The sequence below is a fragment of the Nomascus leucogenys genome, chromosome 22a (assembly GCF_006542625.1).
Source record: "Nomascus leucogenys isolate Asia chromosome 22a, Asia_NLE_v1, whole genome shotgun sequence".
Classification (NCBI taxonomy): domain Eukaryota; kingdom Metazoa; phylum Chordata; class Mammalia; order Primates; family Hylobatidae; genus Nomascus; species Nomascus leucogenys.
Genome location: NC_044402.1, coordinates 100,871,872 through 100,887,851, shown reverse-complemented (window position 1 = coordinate 100,887,851; position 15,980 = coordinate 100,871,872). Strand labels below are relative to the sequence as shown.

General features: G+C 34.4%; 1 protein-coding gene across 1 annotated transcript in view; it reads right to left on the bottom strand.

Annotated features, from left to right (window-relative positions):
- Positions 1 to 2,048: 2,048 nt before the first annotated feature.
- SGO2 (shugoshin 2) overlaps positions 2,049 to 15,980 on the bottom strand; it is a 50,984-nt gene continuing 37,052 nt past the window's right edge. Inside the window, exons 6-8 of the mRNA XM_030803567.1 lie at positions 12,078 to 14,987; positions 10,523 to 10,673; positions 2,049 to 2,401 (exon numbers count right to left, since the gene is read on the bottom strand). Coding sequence (XP_030659427.1) covers positions 2,386 to 2,401; positions 10,523 to 10,673; positions 12,078 to 14,987 — 3,077 coding nt within the window. The 3' untranslated portion in view covers positions 2,049 to 2,385. The remainder of the gene's footprint in view (positions 2,402 to 10,522; positions 10,674 to 12,077; positions 14,988 to 15,980) is intronic.

Here is a 15,980-nt window from a genome sequence, read left to right as displayed (position 1 = left end):
TTGTTCCGTTGCTGGTGAGGAGCTGCATTCCTTTGGAGGAGGAGAGGCACTCTGCTTTTTAGAGTTTCCAGTTTTTCTGCTCTGTTTTTTTCCCCATCTTTGTGGTTTTATCTACTTTTGGTCTTTGATGATGGTGACGTACAGATGGGTTTTTGGTGTGGATGTCCTTTCTGTTTGTTAGTTTTCCTTCCAACATAAAGGACCCTCAGCTGTAGGTCTGTTGGAGTTTGCTAGAGGCCCACTCCAGACCGTTTGCCTGGGTATCAGCAGCGGTGGCTGCAGAACAGCGGTGGCTCAGATGGAAATGCAGAAATCACCCATCTTCTACATCGCTCATGCTGGGAGCTGTAGACCAGAGCTGTTCCTATTCGGCCATCTTGGCTCCCGACTACTGGTTTTAAAATGAAGTGCCAGCTTTATATAAACTTAAAAATTTTATCACTATTTACAGTTTATCTAGTAACTAACCACAAAGTTTATCTGGTAAATAAGAACAGAGATGTAAAACATCTTGGAAAACTTAAAAAAAAAAAAAAACTTGGAAAATACAGCAAAGCATAAAAATAAAGATCACCTGTAAGCCCACAACTTAGAACTTACCACCATTCACTTTTTTAGTCTATCCTTACTTTTTGAAACATGTACTTTAACACCTTTAAAAACTTAAGTGGGATTAAACTAGTTATTTTCCAGGCTTCTTTTCACTTGCCATACCTTAGAACATTTTCCCATGTTATTTCATTTATGTAAACACAAAAATTTGATTGTGAAATTTTCCAAACTTTGCACATAAAAGAGTGCAACTGGCATCTACCTGCCCTGCATTGAGCTTTAACAATGGTCAACGTTTTGTCATACTCCATTATTTGTAGTATTTAAAAGCCAATCCTGGACATATTTTAGCCCTAAATACTTCAAAAACACATCCTTTTAGTCAGCCATAATGCCATTTCACAGTGTCTAAAAAATGTCTTTTACACTTGACTCCTTTGAATCAAACAAGAGCTGTGCAATGTATTTGCATGTGGTCTCATCAGTCTCTTTTGATCTAAAACAGACTTTTTAACACTGTTAACACATTGAAGAAGAAACCAGGTCAGCTGTTCTATTGAAATGAACCAGTTTTTGAATGTGGCTAATTGCTTCTCCCTGGTGTTGTTTTTCTACTCTACTTATTTCCTATGCACTAAATACTAGATCTAAAGCTTTGATTAAATTCAGGTTCAATTTTTTTTGGGGGAGAGGGCAAGAACACTTCATAGGTGGTACCATATAATTAATATTGCAGCACAGCAGGAAGTATATGATGTCTGGTTGTTTCATTCGTAATGATGCTAACATTGATCCGTGGGTTCAGAGGGCTATTCCTTTGTAATGAATTTCTCCATCAACATTTCACCTAATTGTTTTACATCCATTGTTGAGCACTGCCTGAGCAGTAGTTTTAATAGGGGGTTGCAATTTTTCTAATTCTATCATTTCTTCATTCATCAACTGAGATTCTTTGAATAAAACTATCCATCCTTCACTAGAGCTATTGACTAAACCCCTCCAGCACTCTATACCCCTACTGCAGTCTCTCAAAGCATGGTACTAGGACAACCCTCGGACAGACTTACCTGAAGCATCTGATTAAGATGCAGATTTCTGGGCCCACCCCGTTAGTGGTCAGATATTGTCTAAAAAAGTTTTCCATCTAGGTGGAATAGAGTTTGAGTAGTCATTTGAATTCAATAAACTGTGTATTGATCTCAGATATGAACAGGATTTATTACTACTTATTACTGGAAGAGTAAGTGATCAAACCAAGTTATAAAAACCAAATTCAAAAGAGCCTGAAAGGTTAATCTCTTCCTCTGAGTCATCAGATTACATATAATAGAAGTAATACAGAAGCTGACATTCAACGTGTATTTCTGAAAATAGAAGAATGAAGGGAGAGAAAACGGGCCAGGGCAGGAGGTGGCTTTTAAACCCTTTTAGATGTCCACATATATTGAATGGGTTAAAAAAACACAGCAAAACAAGACAACCTAGTATACAAGATAACCAATGCAAAGGTATGTATTAACACATTTTATTTGGTTAAAAGGTTAATAGCTATTGTTTGGTTAAAGGCTACTAGGTAAAAAGAAGCTTAAATAAACAGGAAGATAAGTTATATGATGACCAAAATGACTCAAACAGTTTAATGTTACAAAATAGCTATTTTATGCACATATATCTATTAATAAACATTAAGAATGGACAAATCAACACTCCATGAAAGGCCAAACAAAACAAAACCTTTTCATCAAGCATTTCATCTTCTTGATACTGGTTATATTTCTGTTTTGATTCCTTATGCTTTGAAAATTCAGAAAAACCAGAATCCATAAATTCACTTCATCTTCTCATCTTGCTGCAAAGTAGAAAAAAAGGAAGATTAATAACAACCCAAAATTAATGCTTTTGCTGTGAAGCATGGAGAAGAAAATTGTTTCATCATATCAGTAGAAAAGAAGTTTCCTCAAACCATAAGCTTTGTTAAATATTTGAAATACTCTAATTTTTCTTAAATCTTACAGTTCTATCAGAGTATTTCAAATAATTCATTTCAAATATTTAAGAAAAATTAATCAACATAGATTTTATATATTATGTGTTTATTACATAGTTCCTTTTTATTAGAAATTTAGCATATGTTCAAGAACATGTGAAAATATACAATTTAAAAACAAAGTAAGTGCTCATGTTCCTACACCCAGGTTAAGAAACAAAATATTACCACACCTCCAGTGTGCCCCTTTCTGATCACATCCCTCTCCTCCCCCAAAAAGGGACCACTATCCTGAATTGTATTATCACTCCTTTCTTTATAGTTTTGTTTTAAGCACTTGTGTATTGCTCTCCTAAAAAGTATATTGTTTGGTTTTATCTATGTTTGATAGATATCTTTATATCAATGGAATCGTACTGTAGGTGTTTTTCTGTGACTTTTTCCACTCAACATCTTCATTCATTTTCAAGCCTCTCCTTTATTGAAACATTAAACATTTTATATTCTGTGTCTGATTGCTGTTTCTGCTGATACCTTGTTCCCCTGTGTATGTAATGTTTTTCTTTACTATGAGGTAGCCCTTCATTTTCCTTGGAACTTTGGCTGTGCAAAACATGTTGAGGTGTGAGATGGACAACTCCCTGCAAAATATTTGCTTCTAATAGACAATAGGGCACTATAGTTCATGCACTAATTATACTAAATCCTCTGCTTAATTTTTTTTTGCCTTCGAAATATTGTGAATTCCAGCTATAATCTGCAATAAAGGCTGTATTTTGGTTATGAATTCTAAGGAAAGATTTTTTTCCTCCTTAACTCAGCACCCAAGTTATTCCCTGGGGCTGAGCAAGCTAGTGGGGAGGTTATTTTTAGTTTGCTCTTCTACTGAGAAAGTAGATCAACTTTATGGAAGATCTATGAGACTCTTTATTTTGGATAAACCCTAGGATTTGTCTTCTGTCCCTAGCCCCATAGGGCTGTGAATGCAATGTTTAGGTTCACCTAGTTAGACAAATATCTTCAGGATAAGGTCAGTTCCTCTCTGAGTTCCTGCTATCATCTGATCTTTGATCTGAGCTTTTCTTACTTTCCTACTAAAAGAAATGTTGGTTAGCTAATAGTCATTAGCTAGGAAATGCGTTCAAGGTATGTTTTTTTAGTATTTTACCCAATAATTTTATTTTTTCAGTAAGAGGGTAGATTCCTGCACCTAATACATCATGTTTCAAGATATGGAGTTTAGTTATATTTTACATGCATGTGTGTAAGTGTGGTTTTTAGATGAAACACATAGACATGGTCCCAAATTAAAAAAGGTATACAAGATTAGGTGGAAAGGTCTCTTTCACTCCTTTGTACTCCTCTTCAGAGCCAGTGTGATACCACTGCCTTGGGTAATTAGATAGAGTTTAATTAATCCTTTCAAAAGAAGTACCTATTCTAAATAAAACATAGCAAAATGCTGTGAGGAAATAATGTTCTATTTTAGTTTAGATGTACAGTGCATGCAGATGATTTGCTATACAGCTTAGTTGGTAAAATTTTTAAAAGCCACAACATTCAGTACAAATTCTCAGTGATGACCATCCAGTTGCCACTTTTTTTTCCTCCTTCTTTTTGGATTGGAAATGGTATGCACTAGGTATATCACAGCTTCTAGTAGCTCCCATGAAAGTACATCCTAATTAAAGCTGCTTGCTATTATGGAATGATCATCACAGGTATTGAAGATAGGAGTGGTAGGAGTTATCAGGAAGGTCACATAAATATGTTTTTAAAGTCTTTATCTCTTAAAGACTTTAAGTCTTTAGTCCAGAGCACTGAACATGACAAATGAGGACATTTTTAATATAATAAAGGCCATAATCCAAAATGAATAAGTAATAATTATGATATTTACATAGCAAAAGGCAGAGCAACCACCTTTCTAAAGCAAAAACTACAGGAGATACATGGAAACACAGGACACAATAGATTTTAATATACCACTCTTAGTATAACCTTAGTACAAAACAGATCACTTATTTACAAAAAATAAGTAAAGAGACAGAAGATCTAAGCAACATAATAAATACAGTAAATCTTATGGATATATATCAAACTTTAGACCTTGATTTTGGAGAATACACATTTAAGCACTCACAGCACAGTTATAAATGCTGATCCTATAGTAGGTCACAAAGAAAATATTGGCAATTTCCAATTTCCATAAAGCAGAAATATTACAATAAATAATTTCTGACCAAAATGCAATAAAACAAGATTTACAAATAAAAACAAAAAACCAGAAAGTTTCATCTACCTGGAATTTTTAAAACCTCCTAATAACTCCTGAAGAAAAGGAGAAACTTAAAAACGACATTGCAAACACTATGTATCAGAATCAAGATACACTGAAAGCACTGATCAGAGAAAAACTGATTGCAAAAGACACTTTTTAAAAAAATTTTGTTTTTTGTGTTCTATTTACTTATTTTTATTTTTAATTTTTTGAGTCAGGATCTTTCTGTGTGCAGTGGCACAATCATGGCACACTGCAGCCTCGACCTACCAGGCCCAAACTATCCTCCCACCTCAGCCTCTCTAGTAGCAGCTGGGACTACAAGCACATGCCAATATGCCTGGCTGATTTTTAAATTTTTTGTAGAGTGAGGGTCTCCCTGTGTTACCCAGCCTGGTCTCGGACTCTTGGGCTCAAGTGATCCTCTCACCTCAGCCACCCAAAGTGTTGGGATTACAGGTGTGAGCCACTGTGCCTGGCCATAAAACACTGTTATCTATATAAATGAAAGAATAAAAACAATAAATTGAAATGAGAAAACAACAACAATAAAGTAAATCAAAGAAAACACAAAGAAGGAAATAATAAATATGAAGCAGAAATCAGTGAAGTAGAGAACAGAAAAACAGATCCAATTAGTAAATCAAAGTCCTGATTTTTTGGAAAACTTAATAAATAAACTACCTAATTTGATCAAGAAAGAGAGAAAAAGAACAAACACAAAAAATAATAAGCGATATAGGTAAAATAATTATGGGAAAAAAGATTTAAAATTAATTTACATGTCTAATTCATAAAAGATAATTTGCAGACTTTTACGCAAATAAATTTGAAAACTTAGATGAAATGGATGATTTCCTATGGAAATACAAATAACAAAAATTGACCCCATTACAGCAAAAAAGCTTAAACAGACTAATTTTCACACACACAAAAAATAGTCAACGTTATTAAGGAACTATCCCACACAAAACAATAGTAGGTCCAGATGGTTTCAGAGGGGGATGCTAACAAACTTACAAAAACCAGAGAGTCCCAATGTTCTAAAATTATATAACATACAAATAATTATAAACATAAGTTATAATGCACTATAAATTATAATGAAATATAAATTATTTCATTAAAGGAACCAAGACAGTGACTTTCTTGATTCCCTTAATATGATACCTAGGCCAGATAAAGACAATTCAAAGGTGGATAACTATAGACTCACATCAGTTATGAACGTTGATATAAAAATTCTAAACAAAATATTTTGGCAAACTCAATTCAACATCACATTATGAAAAACATACTCCATGACCAAGTGAGATTTATTCCAGGAAAGCAAGGTTAGTTCGGTACTAGAAAACTCATCAACAGATGCCATGTTAATACATGTAAGGAAATAAAGTATATTATTATCTTCATAAATGCTGAACAAGCTTTTGACAAAATTCAACAATCATTCATGATAAACACTCAATAGGCATCAAGGGGCATCTTCGTAGTAAATTATGTACATATCTTAATCCTACAGCAAGTATCTTGTTTAATGGAGAGACAAAAATACTTCAACAGAAGTATTTCTACTAAAATCAGGAACAAGGCAAGCATGCCTACTATTCCTGCTACTATTTTAACATTGTACCTAAGTTATTAGCCAATGCTAATATAAAAACAGTAAGAGGCATACAAACGGGGTAATGAAGTAAAACTATCTCTATTTTCAGATGATATCATACTATACCTGGAGAACTCAAGACAATCAGTGAGATAAGAGAATAACAGAGTTCAGAAAGTAGCAAGATACAAACTGACACAGAATTCAACAGCTTTCATATATATGAACAACATTGGGCATCAGTTACATGTCTATATATAATAGCAACAAAGAAAATACTTGTAGACCAGTGGTTTTCAACTCAGGATGATTTTGCCTCCCAGTTGAAATTTTGCAACATATGGAGACATTTTTGGTTGTTATAAATGTGAGGATGCTACTGACATCTAGTGGATGGAGGTCAGGGATACCACTAAACATCCTACAATACACAGGACAGCCTCCCATAAAGAAATATCTAGCCCCAAAGGTCAACAGTGCCAAGGTTATGAAACTGAGCCAGACAAGTCAATACCATCCTAAGATTCATTTGGAACAACAAACATTCGAGAACAGTGAGGGAAACAATGAAAAAGAAAAACCATGAGAGGATACTAGCCCTACCAGGCATTAAAACATACTATAGATCCTCTACAATAAACAAGGAGACCACTGGCAAAGGTGATGAGATGTCTCACTTCCGAGATGACATTTTGTTATATAAGACTCTATCCTGCTAGAGGACTTGCTCTAGAGATTCTCCACAGCTGGCTTTGAATTAAGTGGCCATGCTGTAAAGGAGGCCGTGTGGCAAGAAGCTAAGGACAGCCTCTAGTCAACAAGAAGAAGATGAAGCACTCTGTCCAGAACCACAAGGAAATGAATTCTGCCAACAACCTGTGTGACTTGGAAGCAGATTCTTCCCCAGCACAGCCTCCAGATGAGAACCAGCCTGGACGACACCTTTAGTGCAGCTTTGTCAGACCCTAAGCAGAGCACCCAATTAAGCTGCGTCCAGATTGCTACTTAAGCCACTAGGATTATGAGAATATTGTTATGGAGTAATAGATAACTAACACAACACAATATAAGCAATGAGCATACCTAGTGCTCAGATCTGGGTTTCTAAGCAAAATTCTTTAATTAAGGGAACCAGGCTTCTCAAAGAAGTGCCTGATTCTGGCACTTCTCACTAGGGTGAGCCTGGAACATGCTGTGTGTCAGAAAGTAAGAAAGTGCTCCAAATAGTATGGAGTCATGTCAAAAGGACACGGAAGCCAACCTGAAGGAACTCTTAGTGGTCAAAGTTGGAATAACTTGAGCAACAAAATAAATATTGATGGTATTGGACTTTCATCTATAGAACAAAAGAGATACCCATGATCTATGTCTATGTCTATATCTATATCTATCTATATCTATATCTATCTATAGAAAAGACAACTCTTCCTTACAGATGAATTCCAATTACTGTAGAAGGAAAGGGAGAAATCAAAAATCACTGCTAGTAGTACCCACAGTAGTAACTGTTGCAGGCAAAATCCACCAATGGATGCTAAAATTAGTGGGTGAAAGTTTGAGAAATGGAATATATAGACTTAAAGTATCTCCCTCCCATGTTCATTAACAATAGAGGAAAAGATTGTGACTTCACAGTTAAAAAACCCAGCAGACACCACCTTAACCAAGGAATCAAGGCTAACATGACTAGTAATGAAACATGTTGACATCATGAAGCCTTGAAATGAGGCAAGAAGGACATATAATTTCTGTGAAATATTTGCCAAAAAAGCACAATTGCATTGCAATCATGAGAAAACATCAGACAAACCCAAACCGAGAGATATTCTACAAAATAAACTGACCAGTAGTCTTCAAAGGTGTTGAAGGCAGAAAAAAAGAAATGACTGAGAAACTGTCATAGGTTGGAGGATGCTTAGGAGAAACAACAACTAAATGCAGTGTGGGACTCCAGATAGAATTCTGAAACAGAAAGTGACGTTAGTGAAAGTCTATAGTTTGTTAATAGTATTGTACCAATGCTAATTCTTTAGTTTTGATAATTTTACTGTGAGCACATAAGACATTAAAATTGAGGAATGCTGGGAGAGGACCATATGGGAAACCTTTGTATTATTTTTACAACTTTACCATAAGTCTAAAATTAGTTCAAAATAAAGTTTAACTTACAACTCATTAAAAGGCAAATGACCCAACTGAAAAATGGGCAAAGGATCTCAACAGGCATTTCTCCAGGAAGATACACAGATGACCAGTAAGCACATGAAAAGACGCTCAACATCATTAGTTATCAGGGGATTGCAAATCAAAACCACCATGCAATATCACTTCATACCCACTAGGACGGCTAGAATCAGTCATAGAAAAACAAGTGTTGGTAAGGATAAGGAGAAATTTTTAAAAATCATCATCATTGGTAAGCATGTAAAATGGTACAGCAGTTTTGGAAACAGCTTGGCAGTTCCTCAAACAATTAAACAGACTCAGCAATTCAACTCTTAGGGATATATCCAAGAAAAAAAAACAATACTTCACACACAAAACCTTGCAAAAGAATGTTCATAGTAGCATATTCATAATAGCCAAAAGATGAAAACAACCCAATTGTCCATCAAAGGACAAATGGATGAACAAAATGTGGTATATCTACACAATGGAATATTATCCAGTCATAAAAATGAATGAAATACTGATACATGCTACAATATGAAAGAAACTTTAAAACATGCTGGGTGAAAGAAGCCAGTTGCAAAGACCACATATTCTATTATTCCATTCATACGAAATGTCTAGAACAGGGAACTCTAGAGAGACAAGAAGTTGATTAGTGGTTGCCTAGAATTGGGAGGATAGGAAAGTGATAACTAAAGGGTACAGGGTTTCTTTTTAAGTAAAGAAATGTTCTAAAATTGACTCTGGTAATGGTTGCACATATTGATGAATATACTAAAAACCAGAATATTGTACACTTTTTTTTTTCTTTTTTGAGACAGTTTCACTCTGTCACCCAGGTTGGAGTGCAGTGGTATAATCTCAGCTCACTGCAACATCTGCCTCTGGGTTCAAGGTGACTCTCCTGCCTCAGCCTCCCAAGCAGCTGGGACTACAGGTGCGCACCACTATGCCCAGCTACTTTTTGCATTTTTAGTAGAGATGGGGTTTCACCACGTTGGTCAGGCTGGTCTTGAACTCCTGGCCTCATGCGATCCACCTGCCTCAGCCTCCCACAGTGCTGGGATTACAGGTGTGAGCCACCACATCTGGTCTAAATTGTGCAGTTTAAATTGTGTGAATTATATCTCTCAATAGCCGTTTAAAAAAAAAAAGGAAAAAAAAAGAAAGGCCCCTTGGTCCTTAATTTCACTTTTAATTTTCTTTTACCCTGCCTTATATTACTGCCATCTGCTGGTTATTGTTTTAAAATACCCATGAGAATCATTCTTTTTTGTTAGATGTGATCATTGTTGTCTAGTTTTGCTAAGAACTTTAAATTCTTACTTTTTAGAGAGAGACATATAGAAGTGTTTTAAGAATTAAATGACTCAATATTTGAGACTCTAAAATACAACAAAAAGGATAGATGAAGCAAATACGACAAAGTGTTATAACTGTTGAACCTGAGGAATGGATAAATTGGAGGAGGGCACTATTCTCTTTGTTGGGGTATGTTTGAAATTTACAAAAATAAAGAGAAAGGACTGTTATTCTTTGAGAGTAAAGGACACATAAACCACTTTGACTTCTAGGGAACAAGGTAGGAAATAAACAAACGGGGTAACAAAAATAGCTTGCAAATCACAGGCCACAAATTTTAAAAATTATAAGTGTCAGGTTACAATTTAAAATATGACAGTAGTAGAACTTGGAACTAACCAAAAGTAAATCAATTTAAATACAGACAATCCTCCAACCCCCTAAAAATAGCCTGTCCAAAGGACATATTTCTTCAGATCTTACCCAAATCATACTGTGGTTGTTACATATCAATAATATACATTTTATTGAATTATCAGAAGTGCTCAAATAGTAATTCAGGCAGAAATTTTTTTAAGGATATATTTTATAATGGCATACTAAAATCATTTGAAATACTTACCCTCTGAGGCTTGGCTCTTTAAAATGGAAAGGAGTACACCTTCTTCTTCTGCTTGTCCGTTCTGAAGATAGATCTTCTGACTTATTTTCAGATTCAGCAGTGTTATTTGAAACAAAACTGGTATTTGTCAAGTCCTGTAATGGTCTATCGCCTGAAAAGAATATTATTTTTCACAAATATTTGTAAAAGTATATAGAGATACAAATAGATATGAGCTATATAGTGGTTTGCAAATCACTGCAGCAAATTTTAAATCTTGATTCAATTTTGAGAGGAAAGAGACTAACATTTGAAACAAACTGTCAAAGTAGCCTGCAACTTTTTTATTCTGAAATCACATATGGCTCCCAAAAGTTCATCCTAGTTCAACTCTTTTCATGGAAGCACACAAATCACAGTTCATTCAACATATATGCCATTGATCACTCACTCTGTGTAAGGCACCATGAGGAGCACAGAGATAAAAAATGTCTCACCAGTCCTCTAACAAATCCTGCAACTCTAAACCTTTGTAATTCTTTTGCTTCAGTGTGCTTTTACCTGGAATTGACTTACCCACCAAAACCTTAGGGATCTATACACATATATTGAAATAATAGGCTCCCAGTAAAAATTTTTAATTGGTATAGGAATGTTTAATGTTACAAAATTTCTAATGGCAAAAGAATATTTTTAGGATCCACTGTTAAGGAAAAAAAAAATGAGATAAGTAATGTTATATATAGTATGACTTCAAATATATATTTAAAATTCCATAGATTTGGGTCTGCATGCACATGGCAAATGGACTAAAGTTCTCCCAGGTGATTTTTTCCCCCTCCCTTTTTCTGACTCTCTACTTTTGATTTTTTTGCAATGAGTACTATTTTAATAACTGGGAAAAAAATAAAAAGTAAATACTACAGGTAAAAATCTTACTTATCCTTTAGGGCCTAAAATGCTACCTATTTAAGGATGCGTTTGAAGATTCCTCTAGTCAAAATTACTCCCCATTATATCCCTTAGCATAATACATGTGCTTAAAGAATCGTTTATTCCATTTCACCATGATGTTTGTTACATACATGGAATCTGAGGAAAGGGGGTTGGTATTGTTTATTTTTCAGTCCTCTATAATATCCAGAAGGGTTTGATCACATTACATATATGTTGTTGAATGGGGAAAGAGTCTCACCCTCAAGAAACATGCAACTGTCTTCAGTAAAATAAAAACCAGTACAATTCATTATTATATACATTTAAAACATTCAGTTTCCTTCAGATGTATGAAAAAGCAAATTATTTCCCTATGGTCTTTATTAGGCAAGTTTGTGGTAAAGGCCAAATCCATTTGTAGTTGTAAATGTCCAAGATACTCTCACTGTTATTTCCCAAAGTATGAAACTTTCTTTATTCCTTCATGCTATTTCTATGGATCATGTACTCAGTTATATATTGTTTTTAAATTCCATAAAAATACCAGTTAGAAAATACTTCATTGGCTAAGTAAACAAAAAACAACAAAAAAACAAAACACTTCTAAAACTTTATCATTTCATAATGATTATTAACCTACCTATTCCTGATTTTTGGGTTCTCCGGTTGACTTTAAATTTCATCTCATTCATCTTCTCATGCTCATCATCACTTACTTGAAAGGCTGGTGAGCACTCCAGGGCAAAGTTTTCTTTTATTATCACATTTTTACTAGAAGAAATGCACAAAGGTTCTAAACCTTCACGAACACTATCAAAGGAAGAATCTTGTATGTTAGGTGAATGTATCTCAGACAAAGATCTAAATGCCTTTGTGTAAAAGTTTGGCTTATTTTTGACCATTTTCTCATTCTCCAAATTGTTTTCCTTATCAGCTTGTTCAGATACAGTAGACTTTCCCTGAACGCTGTCAAGTATTCTTTCCATTACTTCATGGCTCTCTGGAGAAGGATCTATGGAGGTTTTCCTTTTCTTTGACTTAGATGTCATTTTATCTACCTTTTTAACCTGACACTCTCCTTCTTTTATTTCTTCCACAAAAGGGAGATCTCCTTTTTTATTCAAAGTGGTAGTGCTTTGCTTCTGAGTCTTACATAGTTCAACTGGGTTTCCTGGATCAGAATCTGCTTCACTAGTAATATGTTTTAAATCAGATTCTAAGGAGATAGATGTCTGTGAAGATTCTGTTAACTGTGAAGCAAGTTTGTTCTTACCTTTTGTCAAAATGTTCTTTGCCTTGCATGATGATTCTTTCTTACGCTTTTTAACTACTTTGTAGGAATCTAAAATTTGATCACAACTTTCCTTTTCCTTACTGTTGACTTCCATATAGTGTTCATTGATAATGTCTTGGCATTCAAGTTTTTGTTTAGATTTGTTTACTTTAAAATCAAGATCTTTTGTACAGCTTTCTTGGACATGTACATCTTTATCATTATCCTCATATATCTGGTTCATTTCAGAAATTATTTCTGTCTTCCAATTCACTTTATTCCTGAGCTTCTTATTTATTTTTGATTCATTTTGCTCAGCAGATTTCCTATCAGTAACATACTTTTTCAAATCCAATATATTCTTGGTGTCATAATCACATAAATTTCCATTATCTTTGATGAGAAGATCAACTGTTTGAAATTCATTTGTGACTTGTAGATTTTCAGAAATTGTTTCTTTATCCTTTGGGGTCAGAGAGAAGAAGTCATCTTTTTCTAGGTCATGTACACCTTTGTTATCATTCTCATATATTTGGTTGGTTTCAGGAATTATTTCTGACTTTTGATATATATTTGATCTAGGCTTATCTATTTTTGAATCATTTTGACAAGCAGGTTGCATATCATGGACATGTTTCACCCCCAAAACATTTTGAATCTCAGAATCATACAGGTTTCCACTATCTTTGGTAGAAAGAGCAGGTGTTTCAAACTCACTTGGGTCTTCTAGGTTTCCAGGGATGATTTCCTTATCTTTTTGAGTTAAAAAGAGTGAGTGACTTTTAACTGTGTATTCTGTACTTCTGTCATTATCTAAATGATTCACTTCAGAAATTATTTCTGTCTTCCGATTTACTTTTTGCCTAAGCTTCTTATTAACTTTTGATTCATTTTGCTGAACTGGGTACATATTGGTGATCTGCTTTTGCAAACCCAACACATTCTGGGTCCTATAGTCACATCGATTTTCATTATCTCCAGTAGAAAGAGCTGGGATTTGAAGCTCTTTGGAAACTTCTATGTTTTCAGAGATAGGTTCTTTATCCTCTTGGGTTTTGAAAAAAAAATTACCTTTTTTAAGGCCATGCACCACATCTTTATCATTATCCTCATACATGTGGTTCATTCCAGAAATTATTTCTGTCTTCCGGTTTACTTTCTTTCTAAGCTTATTAATGTTTGATTCATTTTGCTCAGAGGGTTGAATATCAGTGACATATTTTTTCAAATCCAATATATTGTGGGTCCCATAATCACATAAATTTCCATTATCTTTGGTGGAAAGATTGGCTGTGTGAAATTCATTTGTGACGTCTAGGTTTTCATAAATGGTTACTTTATCCTTTTGGTTTGGGAGTAAGTTATCTTTTTCTAATTTGTGAATCACAAATGTCTGTCTAGAAGCTTTACTTTTATTACAAGTTAGGGAATTCTGACCCTTATCAAATTTACTCTCCTGGTGAAATTTACCTGAACTTTGGGATAAAGAGTATGTTTCCTCTTGCTCATTTGTTATTCTTTTCTCCTTTTTATTACACTGTACATTTTCTCTGTCACCTTGTTCAAAGCCAGTTTGAAGGGTCATTTTCTTCAGTTCATTCACCTGAGCCAGCTGTTCATTACTGAAAATAAAACCGGGATCTTCTGCATCCCTTTTGCCATCCAGGACATCATATCTTTCTGGCCTGTTTTCAATCTTTTCCCCAGTATCGACATCTGAACTATTTTTAAACTGTCTCTTTGATCTTTCTCTCTTTTTTTCAGAGCTGGAATCTTTCACTTTTCTGAAAGTTTTCATTCCATGTTCATTTGGTTTTTTATTACTTTTCTTTTTAATGCCTGTTGAAACTGTGACAATTTTGCTGACTTCACTAGCAGTTAAATCCATGTCAGCATCATACATAGTTTTCTGCAACTGAAAGTCATCATTATCCTCAACTTGATTCATGCACTCTGCATTAGGTTCTCTGGCAGACTCAGAAGATAAGCCAGGAAGATCCTGTTTATTTCTTTGCATTTCAGTATCTGTTTCATTAGTATGACCATTTATCTCATCACTGCAATTTAATTCTGGACTTGAAATGTGTTGTTGATCTAAAGCTGTTGCACAGGGAGTGTCTGCAGAAAGATTATTTGATTCCCAAGATGACCCACGCTTCTTCCTTTCAGTCACATTACTAGGAGATGGTTTCTCCCATCTGTAGCCAATAGATTGGGCGTTTCTCATCTCACTTATTAGAGAACTCTTAGAACTTTGGTCTGAGTGGGAATGGCTTTCTATTAAGAAAAGGAAAACAAAACTCAGAAATAAGTAATGAAATAAATAAGTTACTTTAAACAAATTAGATTCGAAATCAAGCTGTTTCACAGATATAATTTCTGACAATGTGTTCTGCTTAGATCCTAACATTACTAAGAATCTATGCTTATAAGAAAATCAGTTAGAAATGATGAGTACTCCTAAATCACATTTTACATTTGTATCTATAGAAAATATATGCTGAGAATTCTGCCTCAGCCCCAACAGTAGGGTGGAGTACAGCCAACAGTAGAGCCATTAGCATACATTTCTAGAGTGGAAGGAGGCCAGCAAATGAACCCAAATTATAGTGATAACTCTGAAAAGGATTGCTATCAGCTAAAATTTCTATAAATTATATATACATATATTAATATATGTGTGTAAATACATACACACATGTATATATGTATACTGTATACATTATATGTATACCATATATATGTGTGTATATATGTATATATGTGTGTGTATATATTATATACATATACATACATACACACACACACACACACACATTTTCAGAAAGGAAAAACAATTCTAAGCTCTAAATTCAAAATTGTTATAGTTCCATATCCTAGTCTGAAAATCTATGGCAAATCTGTAAGCACCAGACTACACCACAGATTATCATTTAGGAATACTATGTAAATAAAATGTAAATGCCATCTTTTTTCTTGCTCAACCATTACCCAGACTCAAGTTTTTGCTTTACCATTAATTAATTGGTGATGATCTTGAAAGAGTCTCTATACCTATCTAGGCCCCCAATTTTCATATCTACGAAAAAAGAGGGTAAAACTAAGTAAATATATGGTATCTTTCAAATCATAAGCTAAGATATCGAGAAAAGCTCATTAGGTCCATTTATTTCTAAATATTTCTTCCAGAGTAACAGTATTAGGCCACTGTGGATCTGATGTTTGTCAGCATATTTACTTTAAAATTAAATCTATCAGCAGCAGTTTTAA